This window comes from Alligator mississippiensis, chromosome 2 (assembly GCF_030867095.1).
Source record: "Alligator mississippiensis isolate rAllMis1 chromosome 2, rAllMis1, whole genome shotgun sequence".
In the NCBI taxonomy this organism is placed as follows: Eukaryota; Metazoa; Chordata; order Crocodylia; family Alligatoridae; genus Alligator; species Alligator mississippiensis.
The window spans coordinates 170,541,464-170,567,915 of record NC_081825.1 but is presented as its reverse complement, the minus strand read 5'-3'; the positions used below and the strand labels follow the sequence as shown (position 1 = coordinate 170,567,915).

The 26,452-nt window shown below is 46.1% G+C and overlaps 1 protein-coding gene across 7 annotated transcripts in view; it reads left to right on the top strand.

Annotated features, from left to right (window-relative positions):
* Positions 1-22,919, top strand: part of GSR (glutathione-disulfide reductase) — a 47,619-nt gene extending 24,700 nt beyond the window's left edge. For 2 of the 7 annotated variants that reach the window (XM_019494149.2, XM_019494150.2), the window contains exons 8-13: positions 536-622; positions 3,607-3,768; positions 5,149-5,260; positions 8,134-8,265; positions 18,438-18,592; positions 22,450-22,919. In XM_019494149.2, the coding sequence (XP_019349694.1) occupies positions 536-622; positions 3,607-3,768; positions 5,149-5,260; positions 8,134-8,265; positions 18,438-18,592; positions 22,450-22,599 (798 nt within the window). In that variant the 3' untranslated portion in view covers positions 22,600-22,919. The other 5 variants (XR_002092332.2, XM_006266908.3, XM_019494151.2 and 2 more) reach the window with 5 other exon arrangements.
* The last annotated feature ends 3,533 nt before the right edge of the window (positions 22,920-26,452 follow it).

The window sequence follows — 26,452 nt, the reverse complement described above, 5'->3', positions numbered from 1 at the left end:
TTTGGCACTTTTATCTTATAGCTGACTGAATCAGCTATTAGATAAGTGCCAAAAAGACCCGCTGAAGCACGTGGTCTGTACAGATGCTGGGCATGTCAGGTCAAACTAGCACAATACCTTTTTCTGGGCATGTGCTGTGCTCGGTGTGGGGGTGCACTGAGCTGAAAGTAAAGGGCCATTTTTTCCCCCTGCATCTGTCAGCAGCCTTGGATTCTGCAAGTTGGGAGGAAATAGAGGTGTGGGAAGCATGCCCACCCTTTGTCTTCAGCACTGAACACAAAGACAAGTGCAGGAACACTACATAGGTATTCCTAGGGCAAAAAATATTTAAGCTTGAATGCTTGAGGTGCATGTGCTCCCAAAATGATGGGGTGTATATGGACAGCATATTTCAAAGAATTCTGGTTCTTTTGGTTTTTTGGATGCAACAGAACAATATAAAGAGAGAAAGATGAGGCGACCAGGGATGTACCATTCAGTCAGACCCACTGTTTATGGCATAAGATCTTGATTGATTATATGGCTTTCTATGCAGGTACTGAGAACTTTTGACTCCATGATCAGTTCAAACTGCACACAAGAACTGGAAAATGTTGGCATAAACATCTGGAAGAATTCACTGGTACAGTATAACCACACGTGCACATTCAACTTTGACCTGTGGCTCTGAGGGTCTCTCTTATGGCACTGTGATCTGATCAGCTTTTTTGATTCACTTTTGCTGAATTCTGTGGCTTTCCTCAAGAGCCTTCCTGTGGTGTATGATTGTGGGCATAGTCTGTACATTACAGCACTAGTGTCAGAGATTCAGTCTCTTTGAGGATCTGCTTTTCATTCCCTCCTACATAATTCCACAGTGGTTCTTATAACTGGCTTATTTTAATACAAGATGGGGGAGGAGACATCATTGGATATGCAGTGAAAAAATGCCTATTTTGAGTATTTTGTATTTATGCCATATGTACAGTTCATGTATACCTCATGTCAGTCATATGTATGGCCCATGTACAATTCATGCATGTCTCATCAGTTGGTCTGGAGCTTTCTGGCCAAGAGCAGATATTGAAGATACAGTGCATAGACTTCCCTTTTGGTCTGACAACCAAGAACATACAGAGTAGTACAATCTCAGTTCCCCCAGTTCTCTGCTGTCCAAGTGGCAGTGAATGTTAATTTAGCAGCATTAATTGTGCCCCTCTAGCAGATCTTCCTGAGGAAAAAGCCTACTCATTTGTATTGTATTGCTTGACAGTGTTGCTTATTGTTTGAACAGGAACTTGCAGAACAAAAAATCATCCACAAATTGGACTTTAAGTATGGTGTAAATAGGGACTATGAATATTTATCTCACTAACTGGATTAGTTTTTGTGACCACTTTGTTCCTATAGGTTTGCTGCCTGTTTGCTTGTCTCTACTAGCACTGCCTTCTATACCCCCATCTCTTTCTCCCTCTCTGTCTCCCCCCACCCCAATCTCTTGTCTTTTGTATTCTAATTTTTTTCTTTTCTTTCTTTTCACATCCTTTCAAAGCATCTGATGAAGTGAACTTCAGCTCATGAAAGCTTGTGCTGTCTCTATATATCTTATTCTATAAAGACTGGAATGATCTAGTTGGGAATGGTCCTGCTTTGAGCATGGGATTGAACTAAATGACCTCCTGAGGTCCCTTCCAACCCCAATTTTCTAAGGTGCATATCTACCCTGCCTTCTGCATATTGTTTTTGCCATGTTGGCAGCATGCTGTTCTAAAGCATCTCTTTCCCACCTCAAGACCAAGCATTTGATCTCTGGCTTCAAGCCCTGCCTGTTTTTTAAAGGCCCTCTATCCATCATGGGCAGCTGTAACACAGCCTAGTTTTAGCTTCTGTCCCAGAAAAGGATTTATTCTGTTGGGCCTTATCCACTGGGACCTGCTGTGGTAGGTGTAGGGGCCAAGTGTTGCATTTTTTGGTGCATTTAATAAAGGTGATTTCTCACATGCCTTAGTTACTCTACAGCAGGGGTGGGCAAAATGCGGCCTGCAGGCCAAATGTGAGCTGCCAGGCCATTCTATCTGGCCTGTGGGGCCCGGCCCTTGATGGCTTGCCAAAACTCAGTAAGCGGCCCTCCACCTGAAATAATTGCCCACCCCTGCTCCACAGTGAGCACATCTACACAAGATGCTGACTGTGAAGTATATCAAGCTACTACACAATAGCATCATGTGGCAAAAACTGACGCAATGCTGCTGGGCAGTAGTATTAGGCTACTGTGCAGTAGTGTCACAAAAGGGCATTCTCTGGCACTACTGTGCAGTAACTCAGGTTACTGCACATTTTATTTAGTACTTGCTTACACAAGTACTAAACAAATGCACAGTAACGACTGTACAGTAGCGTCTTGTGAAGACATGCCTGATGTGCAGCACTGACATCAGTGCTAGAGTGACCATAGCCTAGGAAGTTTGTGTTGAGTATTAATATATTCCCCACTTTTTATGGATGGGGAAACTGAGACAGTCCTGCCCAAAGCTATATTGTAACAGGCAAGGACCCCAGCGGTGGCCATGATGCCCCCTGGTGGTCACCCTGCTTCTGCTATGTCCTTGGTCCCTTCAGCATTCCTCTTCTCCTTTCCTGCCACACCTTGATGGCTGCCCTTGGGATCTCATGAGTGAGATTTCATTCACTCCTGAGATTTGGTCTCATTACTCAGTGCCTTAAGGGCTTAGTACATGGCTCCAACTGCCCCTTACACCACATTCATGCCTCACAGATATCACTGCACAATCACTCTCTTGTTGGGGCCTTGGCCTTTTCATCTTCTACCACCCGTTTTCTCTGGCTGCAAGCCTTCAGCCCTGGCCCACTGATTTGGGTCGAGCTCTCCTGGCCTCAGCCCTTAGTCATAAGTATTTATGGGCCTCCAGCCCCTGTATCTTTTACTCTGGGCCCCTGGCTCCAATCTCAGACCCTCCTGGGTCCCAGGTCCTGATTTCTGCCCTTCTCAGGCCTCTGGCCCTGGCCTTTGCTCCTCCTGGGCTGCTGGACCCCTGGCCCTGTCTGGCTTTCACCAACTCCGGTCCTCTGTCTAGGCCTGGTCTGTTTCTTGAGTCCCAGGCCCTGGTGGGGCTGTGCTTGGAAGTGCAAGGGTGTGGGGTGCAGTCTGGTCAGGATTTCAAGTGGCATGAAGTACCTTGCAGGTGAGCAGGCAGGTGCTTCTGCGTGCCTGGCGTGGAGCCCCACTCCCACTGACTTGTGAGAACATGGTGGGTGGGGAGCTGGGGGCAATATCTTGGATTTTCCGGATGACATCCCAGATTTATGGTCAGCCTATCTATAATGGAAGATGTTCAGCAGTTTCAGTGTTGCTACCAGCTTAAGTTGTTATAAAAAGTTAAGTGTTTTTAGTAATCTTTGTCAAAGCTCACATATTCTAAAATTTTGGTGCATGAGAACAAACAGGCTTTGGAATTACAGCCTTGCAGTTGGAGTTTGCTCTAGTGACAAAGACCTGGGTTGGATAATCCTTTTGTTAAATAAATTCTAAACCATTTGTGATTACAACATCTCTTTGCAAAAGTCACACTTTTAATCTTTAGTTCTACAATTTGTGGTTATCAATAGGTCAAATCGGTCACAAAATCCCCTTCAGGTTTGCTGGAGGTAAAAGTGATGTCCTCAGTTCCTGGTCAAAAACCCACTTTTGGCACGATTAAGGATGTTGACTGTCTTTTATGGGCCATTGGACGAGACCCAAATACTGAAAAGCTTTGTCTAGATGAAATGGTGAGATGAAAACATTTTTATTTCCTGGTACTTATTGGAATGTGTGTTGCATCTGTGTTCTGCACATACAACTCCAGACCTGCCCTGAGCCACGTGGGAGGAGGTCACTGGGATTGCTTGTTCCCTAATGGCAGGATCACAACTGAAATTACAGTGCATGTTACTGTATTTCACTTACAAATGACGCGCCCCCATTCCCACAAAATTAGTTATCTAAAATTGGAGTTTTAGTTTTGAAGCAAGGAAGCTGATTTCCATGCTAGAATGGAAGAACTAGAATGCTGGAATGACTGTTAGGGACTGTGCTTCCTTCCTGGTTGCGTGCAGGAGGGACAGAGTCCAGTTTTCGCCTTGTTTCTTCAATTAAGCAGCAGCTGTGACATTGAGAGCAACTTTTGGCTAGTCATTGTGTGCGTCTACATGTGCAATCAATGCAACTGAATAAACTCTAGCGCAATTTGATCCAAAGTAAACTAATCTGGATGTCACTATTTACATGTGCATTTAAGCACAATAATTTATTCTACCATTGGATATTTCTTGTGTCTGACGGGACTATCCGACGGCACAGTAAACTAGTCTACACCAGACTAATTGCTGTGCGTGTATAGATGGTGATGCTTTACCATGCAGTAAATTAGTCTAGTCTACTGCACAGTAAAGCACATGTATAGACATGCCCACTGGGAACTGGACTCCACTCCTCCTACATTTGGCTGGGAGCAGTCAGCCATGCTATGGCATGTAAATGTCTAGAGAAAAGATGCCACCATTCTGCCTTCCTTAAACAAAGTTCATGTCTTATTTTGTGGGGGAGGTATGCAGGAAAACATGGTATATAGGAAACTGCATAATTTTGTGAAAGTGAAAAACCCTTGGGTAGAGTGAGGGTAGCCTGAAAATATCATATTTCATGCACAAAGATATTTAAGTTCTTACTACTATCGTCAAGCACTAGCTGGAGACTGGGTAGAACCCTAACTCAGTTTACATAGTTCAATTCAGTGCTTCTGATAGCGAAAACATTTCTGTATTAAAAACAGCACAGTGTCTACATGTGAAGATTTTGTCTTTGAATAAATGTTCCCAAATTGGTGCTAAAAATGTTGCAAGTGAAACAGAAGATGGGACAAAACCATTTTCTTCACTATTTCACAGGCATGAAAAAGTTATCTCACTAATTGGGAGTTTTGATTTAGGGAAAGGATTTACGTTTACCCTGAGTTTTTTTGTTTCTAAAGTTCTTAGATCAGTAACCTGACTAAGAATGTGCATGTCACATTAAATGGCATACCTGACCACCAGACATTCCTTAAGATTCTCCTGTTTATTCATAATGCTTAGTTCATGTATCAACACAGTTGCTGTTTCCAATATCAGGGTGTTCAAATAGATGCTAGAGGCCACATTATAGTTGATGAGTTCCAGAACACCAGCAGGAAAGGGATTTACGCCCTCGGGGATGTCTGTGGAAAAGCTCTTCTTACACCAGGTAACGTGTGTATATTGTATTTGATTATGGAGCCCCCTGTACATAAAGTATGTTCACTTACATTATACTATTTAGCCCGATGTGGTGATGGCAGAGAGAAGAACAAACAGCTTTTATCTGAATGAGAATGAAAAATGGAACCTGACAAACAAATAGAAATCTCTTCCCTTTCTCCTATTTAAAGTCTGTGTATAGGGGAAAATCCACCTCACCTGTCCCAGTCAGTTCCCCTGAGATGGTATGTTATACCTTCTAGCTCTTCTCCTGCCATTGGATCTTTTGACAGCCACCTGGGATGCCATGCTACAGAAGTCGGGACATCTCAAGTCAGGCACATGTTAAAAATCAATGCAATAGGACTTAGTTTTGTATTAAAATATTATACCTGTCCCAGAGCCTCCTTGCACATTTTTGTGGTGTCACCTTTTCCTAGATATTTTTTTTTAAGATGTCCTTTCCTGTTGTTATTGTGTGACTAATATTGAAACGAGCATGTGCACTAAAACAAGTTAATTACCAAACACATGCTCTCTTTTTGTTTTGACTGACATTCCATTTGCCCCTACATAAATTACCTCTACAAAACCACTGCTACTGCTTCTGTCCTGTAAGAGCCACAGCTGCTACTGGCTTTCTCTCTTCTTCTGCCACCCTAGGCTAACAATTTTTATGCTCTGCCTCTGGGGAAGGAAACAAAACGAGCTGCAGCTGTAGGTAAAGTAAGGTGAGGAAGTGAAGGGATAGTGAGAAGAGCTGGGGGAGCAGGAGACTTGTAGTCCATATTAGACAGTGAGAAGAATAGGAGAGGGGCAGAGCATGTATGCAAAGGAGCTGTACAGAATGGGCACCCTATGAGTTATACAGATTAGTAGTTATATTGGAGTACTAATATTTTATTTTATGTATTAGTTTTTTTTCTCTCTTTATCTGACAGTCACAGAGCAGCTAACACTAAACGAACAATCCACAGATAGGATTCCTCAAACACCACCAAAAAAACTGATACCTTTAACTCCCTTCCTTCCCCCAGCCACCACTCCTCCCTGCCCAAACCCCAACACAAGCAAACCCTCGTACCAATTCTAAACCACCACTCATATATAGATACAAAATACAATAATCTCTTTCTGCTTTCTCCCAATATGCCTTGAAAGCCTGAACCTCCTATGGCACAAAAGGGCTGTTTACTGTCACTTCCCTCTTCTTCCCCATCCACCAAAAACACCAAATTCCTTCCCCTCCCCCCAACTAACAAAACAAATTCCTAAGAACCCTAACAAAGAAGTAAAAGAAAGAAAGGCCCTGTAGTACCCAAGTCCTGTGCAATCTCACTTAAGAGGGAAAAAATATGAGAGAGAGATGTTTTAATGGCAAATAAGTTTGCAGAAGAGATGGGGAAGGAATGACTAGCTTATTGAAAATTGTGGTGAAACCCCATCCTGGTCTTGCCTGTATTTGTATCAAACTGATGCAATATAGCTGTCACTGTGACTTGTAATACAACAAACAACATAACGATTTTTATGTGGATGACTTGCATTCTGAGGTTCAAAGAGCAAGCTTTAAGCAGGAAAACACTTTCTGGAGGCACTGCACACAAACAGTGAACCATCCTGTTTTGGATGTGATTAACTACATTGCAAAGTCTGGAAGGAAAACTTTCCTACTGGAGACATGTCTCAGGTATTTTGCAAGATTTTCAGGTACAGGTATATCAGCAAAAGTTGCTAGTGTGGGTCAAGTCGCACCTATGTAATTGCATTGGCCCTGAACCACCATAAATTATCCCACAAACACCGTTATGCTGGTATAACTGCCTTTAGAGGAGGTCTTTATAGTGGCATAGTTATGTACATAAAAACAAAAATGTATTGTGTTCCTAACCTATATGGCTCTACTCGTATCATGTAAGCATTGACCACACCAAAATCCTATTTTCCCAAGTAGTTTTGCAAGTTAGGCTTCTAAGTCTCATAAAATCAACACAAGTTACTTACTGATGAGAAAAGAATGACATCCTTATTGAAAATAGTGGTGAAACTCCATCCTGGTCTTACCTTTTGTAATTGTATTTGTACCAAACTGATGCAATATAGCTTTCCCCTTAAGTTATAATCCTCCTGTGCTTTTATCTTCCACAGTCCAGCCCAGCATGAAAATAGGGGCTTTGTTGCATGTTAATTTTAGGTAGCTGGATTGTCCATGTATTAACACACGAGACTAGTTTTTAACACCTATTTTAGGAGGGCTAAAGTTATACCAATCCATGGCAGGTTTATCTCTGATCCATGTTACCCAGCTTGTGGTACACTAATGTATGGCCGTCGTAGGCTACATGTTAATGTAAACACCTCACCTGTCCCCTGCCCTCTGGCTTACTTATGGCTGCTGGTGCAGTCCTAGGGGAGTAAATAGGGAAGGGGAACCTGCCTGCCCAGCTGCTGTTGCCACTGCCACTCTCTGGGCTGGGTTCACCCCAGAGAAGAGCAGCAGCAGCCAGACAGCCAGGTCCCATTCCCTGCCTGCTCCCCAGGACAGTACTGGCAGCCACAAGCAAGCCGGGGGCAGGGTAGGAGCTCAGGGTGGGGAGCAAGGAACAGTGGGGAAGCTTGGAAGGAAACTGGAGGAGGTGCTGTTTATTGTGTTTTAGTCCTCCAGGCCCCTGCGTGTGACTGCTCCAAACTCAAGCTAACAGTAACACTGATCAGCATTGAGTAGTTCAAAGTGCAACATGTAACCAGGCCTTAAGGCTGGAGCCTCTTCTGACATTAGATACAAATACTTACTGGGTACATAACTGATTTTATTCTGTACTGCCCATAGTGGTGTTTGTAATAGACTATTAGCCTGAATTTTTGTTTCCTTACTTACAGTTGCAATAGCAGCTGGAAGAAAATTGGCTCATCGACTTTTTGAAGGCAAGAAGGATTCCAAGCTTGACTACAGCAACATTCCTACTGTGGTTTTCAGTCATCCACCCATTGGAACGGTGGGTCTCACAGAAGGTAAGTCCCAGCTGAAGCCACTGCTCTAGTTTATCCTTAATATTCCTTATATTGGTCAGTGTTAGCTCCAATAACTGACAGAATAACTTGGTGTTAAATAAGATCTGTTTTAAGGGTTCAGGGAGATAACAAGAGATGACAACCCTTTACCTCTATGTAGCTGTTCTTTGACACTGTTTGACTTCTCTGGAATGGGTTGATGACCTCAGTTCAGTTAGTGCTATGTTTCAATCTACCCTTATAATTTGGTGTTAACTGATGTTTGATCAGTCTCAGCAGAGATGTGACACTTTCTACTCGCCCTGCCAGGCAGGCCCTCCACGTAGGGAAGAGGGTATGCCATGACATTAACTTGTCCAGCTGTGTGTCTAAAGGCCAACCCCTACTGCCTTTACTAGGCTTTGGATCATGTCTAAACTTTATGCTATTGAGTGTCCTATCTCACAGCGGTGTGCTGTGAAATTGATTTCTTACTTGAACATGCTTGTTTCTGTATGAGGGAGAGGAGTTTTGGTTCCTTCCTTGGGAGGCAGTTGTTACTGAGCAGTTGGGTGTCATTTGTACTTTATCTAATATTGTTCAGGCTGGCATTTAAATTACATTAAGCTAAAAATATGTTAAAATTTAGTGCACTTTTCAGTAACATAGGGCAAACTACATTACAGGGATTTTGGAGCTATCCCATCCAGGACATTCGTACAAAATGGTAAATTTAAATTCAACCAAGAAATACAGTCTTCACTCGGGGGGGGGGGAAGAAGTTGGGGGGAAGTATTCTCTGAAAATGTTTGATCAAGATTCAGCCGTCTTTAAAATGCCCAAACCATAACTTTTTTTTATGATGTTACTGTAGGGCACAGTTATGTGTTCTGTTGAAGGAAAATATTTTAAGTTATGAGGAATTATCAGGAAAATGGCCACTTATCCCTTTTTAAAAAAAAAACAAAATAAAACACCTTTGTGCATATGCTATTATTAGTTGCATTTAAACATCTGGGAAGACGGTGAGGGCACAGATGGGTATAACATGTAACATTTGAAATGCTCTAAGTATCTTTTAAAGCACTCCAAAAGAGAAGGTACAGATGTACTCAGTCAATGAAGCATTTGAAATATAGCCATTCCACTTCAAAAATAACCCCAGGAAAAAGAGGAATAACTCTGAAGAGCTTTGTGTTGTATTTGCACCCTCCAGCAGGGTGCAATAGGGAGTTGATTGACCCTCTGGCATCCTACATTGCTCTGCTTTCCACCCCCTACTGCTCCAAGATAGCACTTCTGGTAATTATTTTAAACCAGGACGGGCAAAATACAGCCCACAGGCTGAATCCGGCCTGCCAGGCCATTCTATCTGGCCTGTGGGGCCCCTAAAAAAAATGAGTAAATTAATATTTATTTGCTCCTGGATGCCTGTCCAAAGCTGACAGGAGGCAGGGGCAGTAGGACCCAGGGGAAGCCCTCAGCAGAATTGAGCAGTCCACCCCCAGCCATTTCACTCTCTTCCTGCCCCCACCCTGCTCTGGCACCCTGTAGCTTCTGGTTTCATTGCGAGACTGGGGAGCACGAGGCCCCACCATTATGTGCGTTGTGTGTGTAGGCAGGAGCAGTGTGGTATGTGTGCAGGCAGGGGCAGTGTGTGTGTGTGTGTGTGTGTGTGTGTGTGTGTGTGTGTGTGTGTGTGTGTGTGTTCATAGGGTGAGTCCCACATGCACACCCCACCATATGCATTCACCCACATCTCTTTCCGCACTGCCATATATGCAGACCCCCATACCCACACCCCCTCATACATCCCAGCCACCCTCCCCACACACAGCCCCCCACAAACCCATACCCACCCATGCTTCATATACCCACACACCCACAGCCCCCTACAAACCTATATACATCTCTCACGATATACAAGAATAAGACTTCATTTTAAGCTATTGTTCAGTTACCTCTGTGTACACTACACAGATGCATGTGAAAGGACAAAAATATTTTTGGAAATCAAATTAATGAATGGTTTGATGTTTGCTTTTTAGAATATACTTTGGTATTTTTCTGGTTCTGAGATGGCAAAACCCCTTGCTGAAAGGAGTACCTCTGGGGGCAAGGGGAGGGACTTTTGGTGGGAAAGGTCAGGGGTTAGAGGGCGGGACTTCCAGTCACAAGATGGCGACCAGGGGGCAGGGCACCTGTCTACCGGTGGGGCTACCCATGGGGCCCTCAACAACTTGCCCAAATTCGGTAAGTGGCTCTCTGCCCAAAATAATTGCCCGTCCCTGTGCTAAACTCTACTGCTCTGAGGTCACAGGATTGGCACACCTCATTTTGTTGAACATCCGCCTTAAGGATTCAGTCTCTGCTGTTATGGATTGAGGATTTTTTTTGGAACACGTCACTGGCAGCCTACACCCAGAATGTCTGTGCCACTCTCATCTATTTTGTTTGAGGTGATCTACCAATCGGAAGTGGGCAGAGATAATGCACCTTCTTGCCATCTGGGTGTGAGAATGCTGGGCATTCATCCTGGGGAGTCCACCACAACCAAACTAAGTGCATTGCCTCCAAAATAGCTGCTCAGAGGCACAACTGTGATTGGCACCAGTACCAGGTCAAGGACAAAGTTCTGATGGTGAGGTATAACAAGGTTCAAGATGCCATTTGGATGTCAGGTGCTTGGAAGGTGGCTGGTGCCTACAAGGAGCTGTCATGGATTCTTGTGGGAGACAACTCAGCAGAGCTCTGTTATGTTGCTGACTCTGGAGCCAGCCCTGAGGCTACTGGGGAGTTGGAGAGCTCTGACCCGAAAGAGTGGGAAGACCCTGCAGTCCTTGCCTCCATCACAGCAAAGAAGCAGGCACAGAAGAAATAGAGTTGTTCCTTCTTTTGGGATCACTCACGGGTGGTCTTACCACCCATCTGTATGTGAAACTTCCTATGCCACTGATGTCAAACAGCATGGCAGATCATCCTTTTGATTTCACACCAGACCAGGACCTCAACATCATGCCCCTCTTTTCCCTCATCATCATAGCCAGCAATTTTTTCCAGATTCCTGTTGACTATACCACCTCTACTCATGCCAACTGTCCTACCACCATTACTGACAAATCCCCCTACAGCCATCTGCGACCAGCCAGTCCTCTTCCTCCCAGCACCCAGGACCAAATCACCTGGCAATGTGGACGTGATGGACAGCCCCCTGACTGCCTGGTAAGTTTCAGTGGTTTAGTATGCAACAGTCCTGGTCTCTTTCCATACGCACCCTCCCCATGGATCCCTTGCATCATAAGGCTACCTGCAGAATGAGGGGTCCATATTATAACTTATAGTCTCTCCTGCTGTCTCTTGCTGTGTCCACAGGGGCCTGTCACCAGGGTGAATTTAATATCTCCCTACAAAATCATCAAAGTATAGAGCTGTGTTGAAAAGGTGAGCAATGCAAGCTCAGATTTCTGGGGGAGGACAATGGGGGTCTCTGGAAAGTTCTGTTGCTCATTCCAGGCTGTTGTTTGTGGACTTCAGTGACATTTGTCACGTACTTCATGAACGGGCAGCTTAGCACTTCACTGTTTCAGTCCTTTTGAAGGGGTTAATACTGATCATTCCCATCCCTCAACTCTCAGACAGCGATAAAACCATGGAGCTCCTACCTACTTCTAGCCCAGGGACTCCGTCAGTTGTGGAGGGAGGGCTGAGGTCGGTGAGTCCATATCTGTGGTCACTGCCCCATTTATCTTCCCATTGCTGTGTACTGGTATGTGGATTGGCCACTAATACCTGGCCCCCAACCCCTTCCCTTGGGCACTTTGAATCGCACCTCTCCAGGGCAACCAGGCACATAAGCCTGTAAACATGAGGTAAAGAAATTGATACAGTAGAACTGCAGGTAAAGTCATTGCCTCTCACTGGTCACAGTTGGCTATGAGAATTCATCTGGCACCCCATGTCCCCACCAATAACGCCCCAGAAAGTTGCAAACAAGTGCCCACCTGCTCCACTATCACAAGAGTTCATGTTTCTTTCAAATGCCAGCTTCCTGCTTGATTTTGGGAAAGGTCGATATACTGCTCATGTAGGCATATACCTTCCCCTGTCCTGGAACATTTGGGCAACAGAAATTACCATCTCAGGAACCAGGAGAAAAATGTAAAGGCTCTTCAAATGGGATGCTGAGATGTGCTGGGAAGTACATAGGGTCGTTGGTTGCAACTGTTTTGGTTTAAGGACATAGGCAGACAAGGTTTTTTGCATATGTGTGATATCTTTTATTAGACCAACTAAATAGTTGGGAAAATTGTTCTTTACAAGCTTTTGGGCACAAATACCCTTATTCAGGCATACTCTCTATTGGCTAGGTTAGTCTAATAAAAGATATCACATCTACCCAAAGAACCTTGCCTGGGAAGTACATCACTTTTATCTTAACGACACTAAAAAAAAAATGCTTGTTTTACTGTTGTAATTTCAGGGTCTGTACCTGCTCCAAGTACAGCTTCTGTGGCAGTAGTCATGGAGGTCCCAAGACCACAGCCAAATACCACAGCTCAGAGACTCACCAGGTAGTAGAAGAGGAGAAGATGCAGGAACGACTCATCAAAATGGAAAAATCCCACTGTTGATGAATGGAGAGACAGAATGAAGTTTCACTAGGACTGATGTGCTGACCTAGTGAGGCAGGATATCTCTCAGGCAAGGTGTACAGCTGTTTCAGGCCAAGAGGAATGCTAAGGCCACTGGGGAGGCAATGGTATGGCGAGGCAGATTATTGACATCCTCTGGGACAGAGGGAGATACCCAAAGGACTGTTGTAGCCATGCTCACCAGGCAGAGGGAAAACACAGAGAGAGAGAGAGAGAGAGAGAGTGTGTGTGTGTGTGTGTGGTAGGACCTACATCTGTAGCCTCAGCCATAGTCCCCCTGGTCCTGCATCAGTAGTACCCTCAGCATGGTTAGGGTACCTGGGACACCACAGCCTGGGATACCCCTTTCAGCCTGCATCTGGTGTTGGGCTCAATTTTGATCAAGGTGTGGGTGTGAACAGAAATAAAATGATCCATGAGACTATATTCTGGTCTCAAATCCTAATTTATTGAACGCTTGACCCAAACAATCCTAATCGTCAACAATGGTATTCTTACACAGTCCTTTCAAACGACTCAGCTGGCCAGGCATTGTCACGGTATCAGGAGTCGCAGTCAAAGTAATGGGGTGTTGTTTGTTTCTCTCACTTCCCAAGTGTTAAGCTGCTGCTTTGGCTGCTTTATAATTTTTTTACAACCTTTTTTCTATATGATCGACAAGCTTCCACATATGTTTAATGCCACAGGTTTTCCACCAATCACCCCTTCACAATGGTTATTCCCCGGTTATTCCTCCGTTACTTTCTTGTCCATGTTCTGTCCTTCAACTTTCTTATTGCTAAATAGGTCAGCCCTAAGCTGCTACATGCTTGCCTTGCAAATATTCAGCTAATAGCATTTGTTATGCAAGGCACAAAATGGTGTTAGTTAAGGCCTACACTAGATCTCAGCAGGGTCAGACTTATCTTGACAAGCCTTCCTCTGCCAGAGAGTTACTTTTCCAGCCTTTAGTGCAGAGGTGGGCAAAATACAGCTCATAATCCAGATCTGGCCCACCAGTGGATCTGTGGCACAGCAGGACTGGCGCAGTACAGCAGCTGGATTTGCTTCCTGGAGGTTCCCACAGTGGCGGCTCCTTCCAGCTCCCGCTGCCAGTGTGACCATAGCCACTAGACCTGGCCCTCTTGCCTTGGCATCCCAGCCTGCACCCACCGCTGGGTTTACCTGGGCAGGCAGGATCTCCATGGAGGATCTATCCAGGACCCCCACAGGAAGGGCAGCCAGGCAGATGGGATGGGGCTGTGGGCAAGGTGGGGGGAGCAGTGTCCAGGAGCGGGATAGCTGGGTGGGGCCAGGATCATGGGGTGGTGACAGCATGGGACCGGGATCCAGGGTACAGCTGCGATTCGCTGCCCACGTGTCCCTTCAATGGGTGCTGTTTCCATGGGCAAGAGCATGTGGGGAACGGATCGTGGCTCTGCCCCAGGTTGTTACTGCCCTGCTGTCATGATTCCCAAACCTGGCCCTGCCTGCCCATCCCACTCCCAGATGCTGCTGCCAACCTGCCTGCAGCCCCATCCCATCCACCCAGCTGAGCGCAGGGGCCATTTAGGAAGTTTTGGTGAGCTGTTGCGTGGGGGAGGCAGGAAAGAAGGGCAGGCTACTGACCTGGCATGGCTGGGGGACAGGGGCTTAGTCGGCCCACAGCAACTCACTAAAACTGCCCAAGTGGCCCTCCTCTACCTTAGTGGCACAGCCTCCAGTCCATGTGTACCAGCAACAGGCTCAATTAAGCTCCAGCAAGGGATGGGGCAGCAGCTGCCCCACAGCACTAAAGCCCAGCTTAAGGCTGATCCCCAACAGTAGTGTTTATGTCCTGCTCCACCCCCACCACCTAAGATTTCTTTATCTCAGGGTTCTTCCCAGCCCCAAACTCCTATTCATCTGCATACATTTGCTTCCTGGGATTCAGCTCACACTGCTACCAGTCCCACTTTCTGGTTGGTCCTCAAGCTCCCATGCTTAGATCTTTCTCCTGAGCTTGTGGGAGGCCTGAGACAAGTCCTAGTAGGTATAGGCACATGACTGTAGCCTGGTCATACTTTTACACACTTGCACCGGATTCTTCCCTCTTACCCTGCCCCAACCTGATTCTCCTATTCCAGGACTGGCATCCCTTACTCTGACTCAACTTCCAGTCTTAGAGCTGTGACCTTTTACAGAGGAGTCAGGGAGCCAGCTCCCTTCCACTTCACAGGTCCTAGGTCAGTTCTTCTCCAGTGAGGGGCCAATGGCCTGGGACTCAATGCCCTTTGATCCGTCAGGTCAATGTGAAGGCATGCTACCTTGTCATTCCACACCAGAGGATTCCCTTTTCCGTCCTGGGCACACTTTGAGATGCTTTGAATCAAGAGACCACAGTTTGGACATACATCATCCCCATCCCTAATTTGTAATGTGCTTTTTCTTAGTTCAGTAAAGAAAGCATAGACATTTTTGATTATGTGCACTATTTGATAGATTTTTTTTTTTTGTAAGTTCACAAAGCAACCACATTGTGTTGCATACCTTTTTACTGCTTACTTGGTCATGCCCTTCTCCCACTGTGCACCCTGGCACCGCTTAAAGTAGTTTGCCAGGGTGGAACACCCTGACAGTTGTGCTGCAGGGTCTCAGCCTCTGCGTGGTACATTGCAGCCCTCAGGGTGCTGAGCTTCCTCTGCCCTCCAGAAAGGCGTTCCCCCTTGGCTACATAAATATTATGAATAATGCATGCCAAGATAACTATCTAGGGCAGCTACTGCATGGTGGAGGATGTAGGGGTGTTTATGGTGAGGTGTGGGTGGGTGTGTGTGGGGAAACTTGTGAGGGGGTGTGGCTGTGTGTGGGGGGCACAGGATATGTTGGGGAGGGTTGTGTGGTGTTTGTGGGGTGTGGGTGTGTGGCTCTGGAACACACTGTCCTCTCCTGCAGTCAGTGCAGGCAACAGTGGTCTGTGTCTGTGTGGTTTGTGAGATATGAGGGAGGGTATGAGGACCAGTGTTCCCTTTAAGCTGTGTGGCACACACGGCCACGCAGGCTCACTCATGCTGCACTGCCAGGTGCACCTGTGTGGCCACCAACGCTGCGCAGCTTAGAGGGAGCATGCATGGGGACCCCTCCCTCCACACTCCCCCTCATGGCACAGTAGCAGGCAGGGGCACTGATACTTGGCTCTAGCCAGCACTGCACATTGCAGCAAGGAGCACAGCCCCTGCTGGGCCGTTTGTTTCCCCAGCTCTCCCCGTGCTTGCTGGCCACAGGAGGGAAGCCCCAGGCACGGGAGCCAGTTGCTTTCCCTGCCCCAGCCTGCTCCAGTTCCTGGGGCTTCCCTCCTGTGGTCCAGGAGTGCGGGGAGCGCCGGGGAAACAAGCAGCCCAGCGGGGCAGGAGCCAGGCACCGAGCAGAGGCCCGCCCCCTCTTTCCCCCCCTCTCCCCCCTGCTGCTGCTACCTCTAGTGCCTTCCAGGGCTGTGCACCATGGAGGGAGAGGGGAGTGTGGGGGGTTCCCATCCCCCTCCCCCCTCACACGCTGCCCACCCCAGCTCTGTGCTGCTGCCACCCCCCTGGGCACAGGCTCCACACTGCAGCAAGCCCCAGTCCCATCTCTGCGCTCCAGCCCAGCTGCAGGCCATCCTGTCCACCCCCACCCTTCCCCTGCCTGCTGCCTGGAGGGAACAGGACACCAGGGAAGCCTGCAGCAGTAGCTCTGTTCCCATGCTGGCGGACCGGCCCTTCCACCCACGAGAGTGGGAATGAGGCACAATAGAATTTGCTGGGGGCAGGCTTAGGTGCCTCGCTCCCATCCTCGTGGGAAGAAGGGCTGGGCAGGGCACAATTCATTGGGAGGTGCTGCAGGCTGGATGAAAGTGCCTGGCGGGCCAGATGCAGCCCGTAGGCCATATTTTGCCCACCCCTAAGCTAGACACTCCCCCAAGACCTAACTGTTCCTTTCTATATGTTGAAGGTAGAGGGCAGCGGTAGTCAGCTTTGGGTGTGCTGTAGGGATAAGGGGGAGAGTAGTGTGCATCTGAGACAGTGTGTTGGGGAACTCCCTCCTAGGGACCTCTTTCCCCCTCCCCCCCCCCCCTCCCCTTGAGACCCCAAATTCCTCCCCACCTATTGCTTGTTCCTCGCAACATTCCTTCCCTCCCCAGGGCAGAGCACTTCTTGCAGGTTCTGGGTGGGGTAGAGGTGGTAGAGGCATTAATGGCTGCAAAGCCTGCTCTGACCTTTTAGGGGTGGATTTCTGCATGCATAGCAGGAGTGTACACAGGAAGATGTCAGCATTGTAATAGGAACCACTACCCTAGGGAAAAGGGGGTTGGGCTTTTTAAGGCTTGAAAGGCACGCAGGGATCTCTCCAGGTTCTTAACTACAGAGCTCTGCCGCACCATGGCATTGTGACTATTTCCTAGCACTTCACATTGGAGGGCCCTGTAAGTCATTATGACTAAAATGTTCCAAAGTTGAAATATTTTGAAATGGGGTAGGATTTGAAGCACTTCAAAAGAATGTTTGTTCATACTCTGAGTCTTTCACAGGGTAGGGTTAAGGCAGGGGTGGGCAAAATGCGGCCCGCAGGCTGGATGCAGCCCGCCAGGCCATTCTATCCGGCCTGCGGGGCCCCTAAAAAATTTAGAAAATTAATGTTTATCTGCCCCTGGCTGCCTGTCATGTGGCCCTCGATGGCTTGCCAAAACTCAGTAAGCGGCTTTCTGCCCAAAATAATTGCCCGCCTCTGGGTTAAAGTGATTGGCCGTAACTGCATTTCTTAACCTTAATACACTTAGTTTTCTTTTGAAGTGGCTGCTGTTAATTCACTGTAACTGAGTCTGCTTCAAGACATTTAAAAAAAAAAGTATTTTACTTTAAACTTGATGTGCTCCCACACCGATCCCAGTGCATACCCAGAAAAGGCATTACATTAGTTAGACCCATCGCTCAATATCTGTATGGATCAGACACTTCAGTGGGGCTTTTTTGGCGCTTTTATCTACCAGCTGATTGAATCAGCTATTAGATAAAAGTGTCATAAAGCTACACTGAAGCGCCCAATCTATACAGACTCTGGGTCAAGCTAACACACTGCTTCTTCCAGTAAAGTGTGGGGGAGGTTTTGGGAGGTGGGGGTTAATGTCTATGAGCAGTCTGAGTTACTAGCTAAGATGTATTTTGTTTTCTTTCTTGAAAATCCATTAAAGTTGTGTGACTTAGGAGTTATATTTTAATAATATAAAAGGATTTTTCGAATAGGAGATGGTGGCATCTTTTGAAGCATCATTTTTTTCTAAAATATTTCTGGTTGATGGTCCAGATTCACTAGTTACCTTTTAAAATCTTGGGTATGATTCTTTACACTATGTAGTATTTCAGTCATTAAAAATATTCTTGGGCCCTGACTTGACTTAATGATTAACTGTTTTTTTTTATCGCTTACATAAAATTCTTTACAATGAAATGTACAGAAAATGTCCCTGTCTCAGGTTCATAAAATGTTCTTCTTGTTGCTCCTTTTTAAGTTCCTGCAGTGCATGTAATGTTTCTATTTTTCAAAGACCAGCATCTCTTACGTGTGTTCCAGAGGAAGCCATTTCTATGTATGGAACAGGGAATGTGAAGATCTACACGACCTCCTTTATTCCGATGTATCATGCAGTAACCAAAAGAAAAACTAAGTGTGTAATGAAACTGGTTTGTGCTGACAGAGAAGAAAAGGTAAGAAACACGTGATAAGAGCTTATAACTAAAATATTAAACACTTAATGATGCCTGTGGATAATGCTGTTTTCCACTCTTATTCAAGTCGGTTTGGTATAAGCGGGGGATGGAAAATGTACAGTCCACTGGCAAGATCTGGCCTATGGAGCTACTCTGTCCCACCTGCTGGTCTAACAGCAGGTCACCAGAATTTGAGGGGTGTCACCAGGGGATGGGTTGCAGAATCCAAGGATGTCTATACACATGTTGTGGGCATGGGGGGGGTGCGCTTTAATTTCAACAGCTCCGAGACAGCTGCTCTAATTAAAACACCATGGTGTCATGTGAATTCAGTTTCCTGTGTTTCAAAATGGCCCTGGGAGCGCTTTAACTAGAGCTTGTTCAACAAGTTTTAGTTAAAGCTTGCCCACTACCATATTGAAATGTGGGATGTTGAACATATGTGACACACTGCAGTATGTCCAGCAGACTTAATGATTTATCTGGGTGATTAATCATCTTTTTATATTAAATATTACATTTAAAAGATTAATTGAGTCTGCTCTGACACGTTCTAATTAGAATGAGTCGGAGCATGCATATAGGCAACCCAAAGTTCTTGGGCTCTAGTGGACATTTCAGTTGGCAGAAGGAGGGTGAGCAATGGCTGATCAGGTCCTGATCACCTTCTAGCCACTTTGCCCATTGCCACTGCCACAGCCCCGCCTCCTCAGCCTGTGGCCCCATGCTGGAGCTAAAGCTTCTTCCACAGCACAGGTCACACATCTCTGATCCAGGACAGCAACAGCAGCAACTCCAGTTCTGACATGGGATACATGGTGGAAGCCAGAGCTGTGTTGCATGCCCCCTGCCAGAGCTGTTGCCACCACTTTATGCCCTGTGTCAAAGCTAAAGCTGCTGCCACCATGTGCCCTGGGCTGGAAACACATTGGCTGCTTTACAGACATGAAAAAAAACAATGCTTTACTTTAAGCTTGGCACAGTGCATGCCCAAAAGAAGCATCGCATTATTTTGACCTGGCTCACCCAATGTCTGTATAGATCAGGCGCTTCAATGGGGCTTTTTGGCACTTTTCTCTGATAGCTGATTGAATCAGCTTTAGATAAAAATGCCAACGCCCTGCTGGAGTGCCTGATCTATACAAATGCTGGGGAGCTGGGTTGAACTAAAGTGCTTCCTCTTCCGGTAAAATGCTAGGGTTTTGGCTTGTTTTTTTGGGGCTTTTTTGATTGGGGTGTGGTTTACATCTGTCAGCAGCCTTTGTGCCCCAGGCTAAATCCAGCCTGCAAAGAAGCCCTATGGTCCAAATCCAGTCTGGGGTGCAAAGTGAGTTTCACACCCTTAGTGTAAGGTAAAATAGTTGATTTAGAAAGTTTAATTCCAGCCCTCTCATTTATTTTAGTTATATATGTTTGTATGCATACATTATCTTTTGCTATGAAGGTCCGGTGGCAGTAGGAGCTGGAGCAGTGCAGGGTCCAGTGGTGGAGGGTGTGGCAGAAGCCCGCCTTCTGGTAGCCTGCTGGGCCAGATAAATCCATATCTTTTTATAATGTATATTATATATTACATTTAAAAGAATGTTTACAGAAAATTATTTAGATTGCAAAGTTATGCACAAAATTAGAAAACATCAGCATGCAACATGGATTTGACTCCCTTATTCTTCTAACCTGTACACTGAAATAAAAATAGCACATGCTTATTTTATTCAAACTGTATCATTAAGCGTATGCCTGTGGGCCGTATGTTGGGATAGCTCTGGTGTAGATGAAACAGACCTCAGCTGTTGTAAAGTGTTTGACTTAACACCACAGAAGAGTCTGACTGAAAAAAAATCTAGCACATATTTATATATAATACACATGCTAGTATTCTGTTCTTACAGATGCTACAGAATGCTGTTAGCAGATGACTAATGTAGTAAAATCTAGTACACCTTTTTATTCCTAATGCAAATTTGGGTTTAGGAAGGCACAAACTTCAGGAGCTACCTGCGTCTGACTTGTACTCAAATATTTTTGAAGCATTTATTTATGTGTTTTTATCTAATAGCTTAGGTTTAGGACAGCTTACAGGAAGAGAAACAGAACACTGTAAAAGGGCACCTATCATAAAGTAATATATAAAGCAGAAATCCACTGAACAACATCTGGGTCTAGCTAGGTGTGCCCAAGTAGAAAGGTCTTGTATTTCCAAAAGATGTCCGGGCTTGGGCTCTGGAGGGCCTCAAGGGGGAGTGTCAGAGCTGAGGAGCAACTGCTGAGAACAGCTTCCCATGTATTTTCACCAAGTGTACTTTGCATACTGATGGTACTTATAGGAGGTTGCTCTTGGCTAACCTTAAGGATCACAATGGGGTACAAGGGAAAAGGCAGTCCCTTAGGTATGTAGGGCCCAGGCCATTTAGGGCCTTAATCATCAAAACTTGAATTGCTCCTGAGAAGATACTGGGAGCCAGTGCAGATGGTGGAGGGCTGGAGTTGTTCCTCAGCTTCCCACCTCATCAGAAGGCAGACAGCCATGTTCTGCACTAGCTGCAGCTTCTGAACATTTTTTAGGGGCAGCCCTATGTAGATAACAGAGCAGTAGTCTAGCCTTGAGGCTATGAAGGCATAGTTAATAATGGCCATCCAAACTAAACACACAAACCATCCCAGACTCGCTAAATATTTCTTTCCCTTCACTTTGATCCTGAAAATTCCTTCTGAAGCTGTTATTAAGCCCTCAAAACCACTGCCATGTTGACAATCCCTGGGGCAATATCATACTCCTGCCCCCACAAACTGAGCACGGAAATGAGGCATACTTGATTCCTTAGAGTTCACATGCTCCTCTCCTCAGTCACGACTCTGGCAAGCTGCTTCAGGTCAGTTAATTTGATCACTAATTAATGCTGAAAGTAGTTAGCAGGCATGAAGATACATACTGGAAGTCAAATCTACACAGTAGTGTCACATTCTTCGCTCTTCTTCACATCTACTTAATGTAGGTCCATGTCGTTCTAAAACCAGAAGGGGGCATTAGATCAAAAAGCCTGGCATGTGTAGAATGAGGTATCATATTTCTCATTATTCCTACATAATAATGCAGTCTCCTTATCCAACCAAAGTCTGTCTTCCAGAAAGGCATTCAGTCTGCATTTGTAGGTTTTGAGAATCTACAAATTCCCTTAGCAGCTATAACCTTTGGGCCACATTTATGGCACAATTCCCAGTGAGAGTTGCCAGGAAAACAGTTTAAGTTGTGTTTGGGACAAGGGAAGGTACAACATCTGCTTCCAACTGTGTATCTTCTGATTTCTGGAGATTTAAATTTAGCCATTTTCTACACTCTAGAAGAGAAGCGTTGTTCAGATATAGTCAGGGTTGCTGAAAGTTTTTAAAGTTTTATTGGCTTGTATGCTTGTTCTGTGAAGACCTTTTGGCTAGAAGGCTCAAATGAATGCTAATTAGTATAGGTCTGGGGGTGTCAAACTCACTTGGGGCCCCAGGCCAGATCCACACTGCAGGGCTCCTTGTGGGCTGGATCCAACCTGGGGCATGAGGGCTGCCTTAGCAAAGGCACCGGGGGGGGGGCAGAAACAGAGCAGTACAGGGTCCGATGGTGGTGGGGACTGGGGCCATACGTGGTCCAGTGGTGGCAGAAGCATAGGACCTGGGGAGGGGGTGGGGGGCAGAAGCCCAGCTTTCAGTGCCCTCTGGTAGCCTGGTAGGCTGGATAGAGGAGCTCCACAGGCTGAATCTGGTTCACAGGTGGTATATTTGACACCTCTGGTATAGGTTCCCCAGCTGTTTCACTTATGACTGATCTTGCATACTCATGGATACAAATTTTCTCTTATTCTTTGAAGGTGGTAGGACTGCATATGCAGGGACTGGGATGTGATGAAATGCTGCAAGGCTTTGCAGTGGCTATCAAAATGGGAGCAACAAAGGCTGACTTTGATAACACCATTGCCATTCATCCTACTTCAGCAGAAGAGCTGGTCACACTCCGTTAAATTTTTTTAATTCCTGGTGTTTGAAATCGGATTTGTAATATGATAATCAAAGCAACAAAATAACTTGGAAGAATCAACTGTCATTGTCTTGGTGCTTTTTGTATCTTTCTTTTCTATAATTCTCCATATCTTGTTTAAATTCAGTTAATTTTTTATGTATGAATTTACTTTCTGGTGGAAGAAAATTCTCAACCAACGTTAGAAACAACTTATAGCATTACCTGAGGAGTAAAGCATCTGTTCGTTTAGTCTGGACCACATAATTTCTTGCCACTATGTTAATTTAGAGTGAAAAATAATAAAATGGCCATTTTAAAGTTTCTGGCTCTTTCTTGCTTATCTGAATCTTGATTAACTTAGCCATGCACTTTCCACAGTCCCAAGGTTCAGAAGAGATGTCTCCATTTTTATTAATATAGCCATTGGTTCTCCAAGTTTTGTCTGCATACACATTTTCAATTTTGGATGCATCTCCCACCCTCTGCTTTGACTGGAGACTTTTTGCATTCTGACTACCTAGAGAGCATGCCTCAGGTCTACCCTTCCTTCTACTTCTGTACCAAAAGGATAAAAGGTGGTACATGCTTCCTGCTTTTTAGTTCTTCTCAACTGCCTGGCTAGAGACGGAGCTTCTAACACATTCTTGGTGGTTTTAGCTTTAGGAAGCACTTCAGATGTGTACTCCCAATGCCTTTGCACTCCAGGTAGTGTGTAAAAGACTTCTAATTGGTATGTTCATTAATTATTTGGATGCCAGAATCGAGAGCTTCCTTAGCAAATTTGCAAACAATGCAAAACTGGGAATGTTTGTAAACAGAAAGGACAATAGGGTAGAATACAGAAGGATCATGATATTGAAAAGGAACAATGAAAAGGGTAAAGGTATTGTCAACAATGAAAAGGTGCTACACAGGCAAAAATGAACAAATGCAGAATGGGTGGTAACTGAAGGGTAGTCCTGTGGGAAAAGAGATTGAAGTCTTAATTGATCACAGGTTCAATATGAGTTGGCTACGTGATGCATTTGCCTTTTTTTTTTTTTGCAACTGTATTTGTGGCTGCATCATCTGGAGTACTAGATGTAAGACATGGGAGGTGATAATACTTCCTGGCACTGGTTAGGTCTAATCTAGAGTAGATCTTTAACCCACAAGCCAAACACGGCCTACAGAGCCTTGGGGATCTTATACACATGCAGGGAGGCTGCTCTGATGTGCTGTAATTACGGTGCGTTGGAGCAGACTTGATTAATCAAGTTTGCTGAAGCATGGTAATTAACATGCTCCAGCTGACTCCAGTGTCATGTGCATCAGCATCCCCACTCTGAAAAATAGTGTTGGACTTTAAGCCTCATTTGACAAGCTTTAGTTCAAAGTGCCCTGCTGCCATTTTTCAGTGTGGGGACACTGATACATGTGATACTCTGGGTGCTTGTAATTAGCGTGGCTCTTAGAGTTGTCCTAATTAAAGTCCCCCCCCTCCTGCCTCCTGGATCATGTCTATAAACGGCCTTGGAGTCCAGCTAGTAGGGCTCTCCTTGGGTCAGGCAATTTGGCAATGGGGGATTAGTAGTAGTACTGCCACCCCTCACTGCTGGCAAAATCCTAAGTCCTGCAAGGCAGGTAGGAACCAGGCCACATTGGGGGTGATCCATGCCCTGCTCCCTCTGCCCAGTCAGGTTGGGGCCAGGGCCCATCTCCTTCCCCTTGCAGGGTTGGGCCATGCCCCCTCCCTGCTCCCAGCATGGGGCCAGGCCAAGCCCCCTTCCCCCACACAGCTGGACTGTGCCAGGCCAGCCCCCTTCTTCTGCACAGCTGAAACAGGGCTGGGCTGCTCTCCTCTGTGTGGCTGGATGGGGCCCTGCCGTGCTCATCCAGGGCGCTGGATTGGGTCCACCTGCTGGATCTGGCCTGCAAAGGGATCAAGCACTATTCCTTTGGCTCACAGGCCAAAAAGGTTGAGCACCACTGATCTAGAGTATTGTGTGCAGTTCTGGGCTCTGCATTTTAAAAAAGATGTGGAGATGTTAAAGATGGTCTAAACTAGGTGACAATACTAAAGGCCCTGGAAGGTAAACCATATAAGGAGAGGTTAAGAGAAATAAATGTGTTCAGCTTGCAGAAAAGGTGATTAAGAGGGGAGAAGATAGCCCTTCAGATATTTGAAGACTACTGCAATAAAGAAGATGGAGAACTCTGAAGCAGTGGAGAAAAAGTGAATAGGAGATGTCGCAATGGTTTGAAATTGCAACAAGGTAGTTTTGGACTGAATATTGGGAAAAACTGTCATTGTCTTAGCCATCAGCCAATCAAAATTCAGAGTGTGAATATATAATGGACAGCAGCTCACTCCATGCCCTTCAGCTGCTGAACCAAGGGAATCAGAAACCCATGTCATTCTCTTCTCCTTTTCCCTTCCCCCACCCACTCAAGCAATTACAGCCTAAGATTTTTTCTGCATGAACCCATGTTCATCCTGTCTGTTCCATGCTGCCCTGGGACTCTTGAGCAATGGATCCAGCCTCCAGAAGAAGGTGCCTAGGATTGCTCTGTGCCTAGATCTGCCCTCACCCCCGACTCCTTCCCTCCCCCCACCTCTTCCCCCACAACAGATTTACCAGCCCGATGCTGCTTTCCAAGCTGCCAGGCTGCATGTCAGCAGTCGGATTGGTATTGGCCAAATGGCTTGTTAAAAATCAGCCCAAACACAGTACTTCTTGGTTGACAGAGTCAAAGACTTTCATAAGTTCAAAGAAGTCCATGTAGAAAGGCTTATGTTGTTCCTGGCATTTCTCCTGCAGCTGGTGAAGATCATGTCAGTTGTGCCTCTTGATGCCTTAAAACCCATACTGAGATTCCAGAAGGAGCTCTTTAGCAAGTGGACGGAGAGACGGTTCAGAAGGGTTCTCACAATGGTGAGACAGCAGGGTGATCCCTCCGTAATTTCCACAGTCTGACTTGTATCCCTTCTTAAAAACTGTCACAATCAAGGTATCCTTGAGGTCATCTGGCATTTCCTTATCATTCTAATCCTTAAGATGAGGACATGGAGCTGTGATGGTGACTCCTCTCCCTCCTGCTTGAAGGTTTTGGTGGGGATTCCATCAGTTTCAGATGCCTTGTCATTCTTCATCTGCTTGATGGCTTTCCTCACCTCATCAGGGGCTGGAGGGATTCCAAGATCCTCTCTGGGTGTTGAGGGATGGAGTTGAGAAGACACTAGTCAACAACAACCTCAACTAAGAAGGTCTTCAAAATGCTCCTTCCAATGAACATTGATGGCTCCCCTTTCCTTGATCCGGTCTCTTCCATCCTTATGTCTCAAGGGGGATGGTCCGAGTGCTTGGGCCATAGATGACTTTGGTGGCATTGAAAAATAGCATTTCCTCCTCTACCCCCCAACCCTCACTGCAATGGAGAAAGCAGTGGCAAGTGGGCAGGAAATTGGGAAGGCAGTGGATCAAGCAGCCTGATCCCTGACCCTTGCCCCCTGACACCTGTCCTCCCCACTTCTACCCCCTGCTGTCTGCCTTTCCTCATGCCTGCATACCCCAGCACCCCCAGGGTGCCTGCCAACCTGCTACTTGCCCCGCATACCTGCACCCCCTGGCACCTGCCCTCCACTGTGCCTGCCCTCCCAAGTTGCCTGAACCCCTCTACCCCATCCCCACTGCCACTTACCCTCCAGCTCCAGCCACTGTCCCAGCCCCAACAGGGCTCCAGCCCCATTCCACAGTGGGGCATGGAGCACATGGTTGCTTTAGCCTGGCCCAGCCTAGCAGCATCTGATGCAGCAGCAGCAGCTCTGGCCACACATTTGGCACTGCTACTGCTGCTGAGGGAGGAAGTGGGGC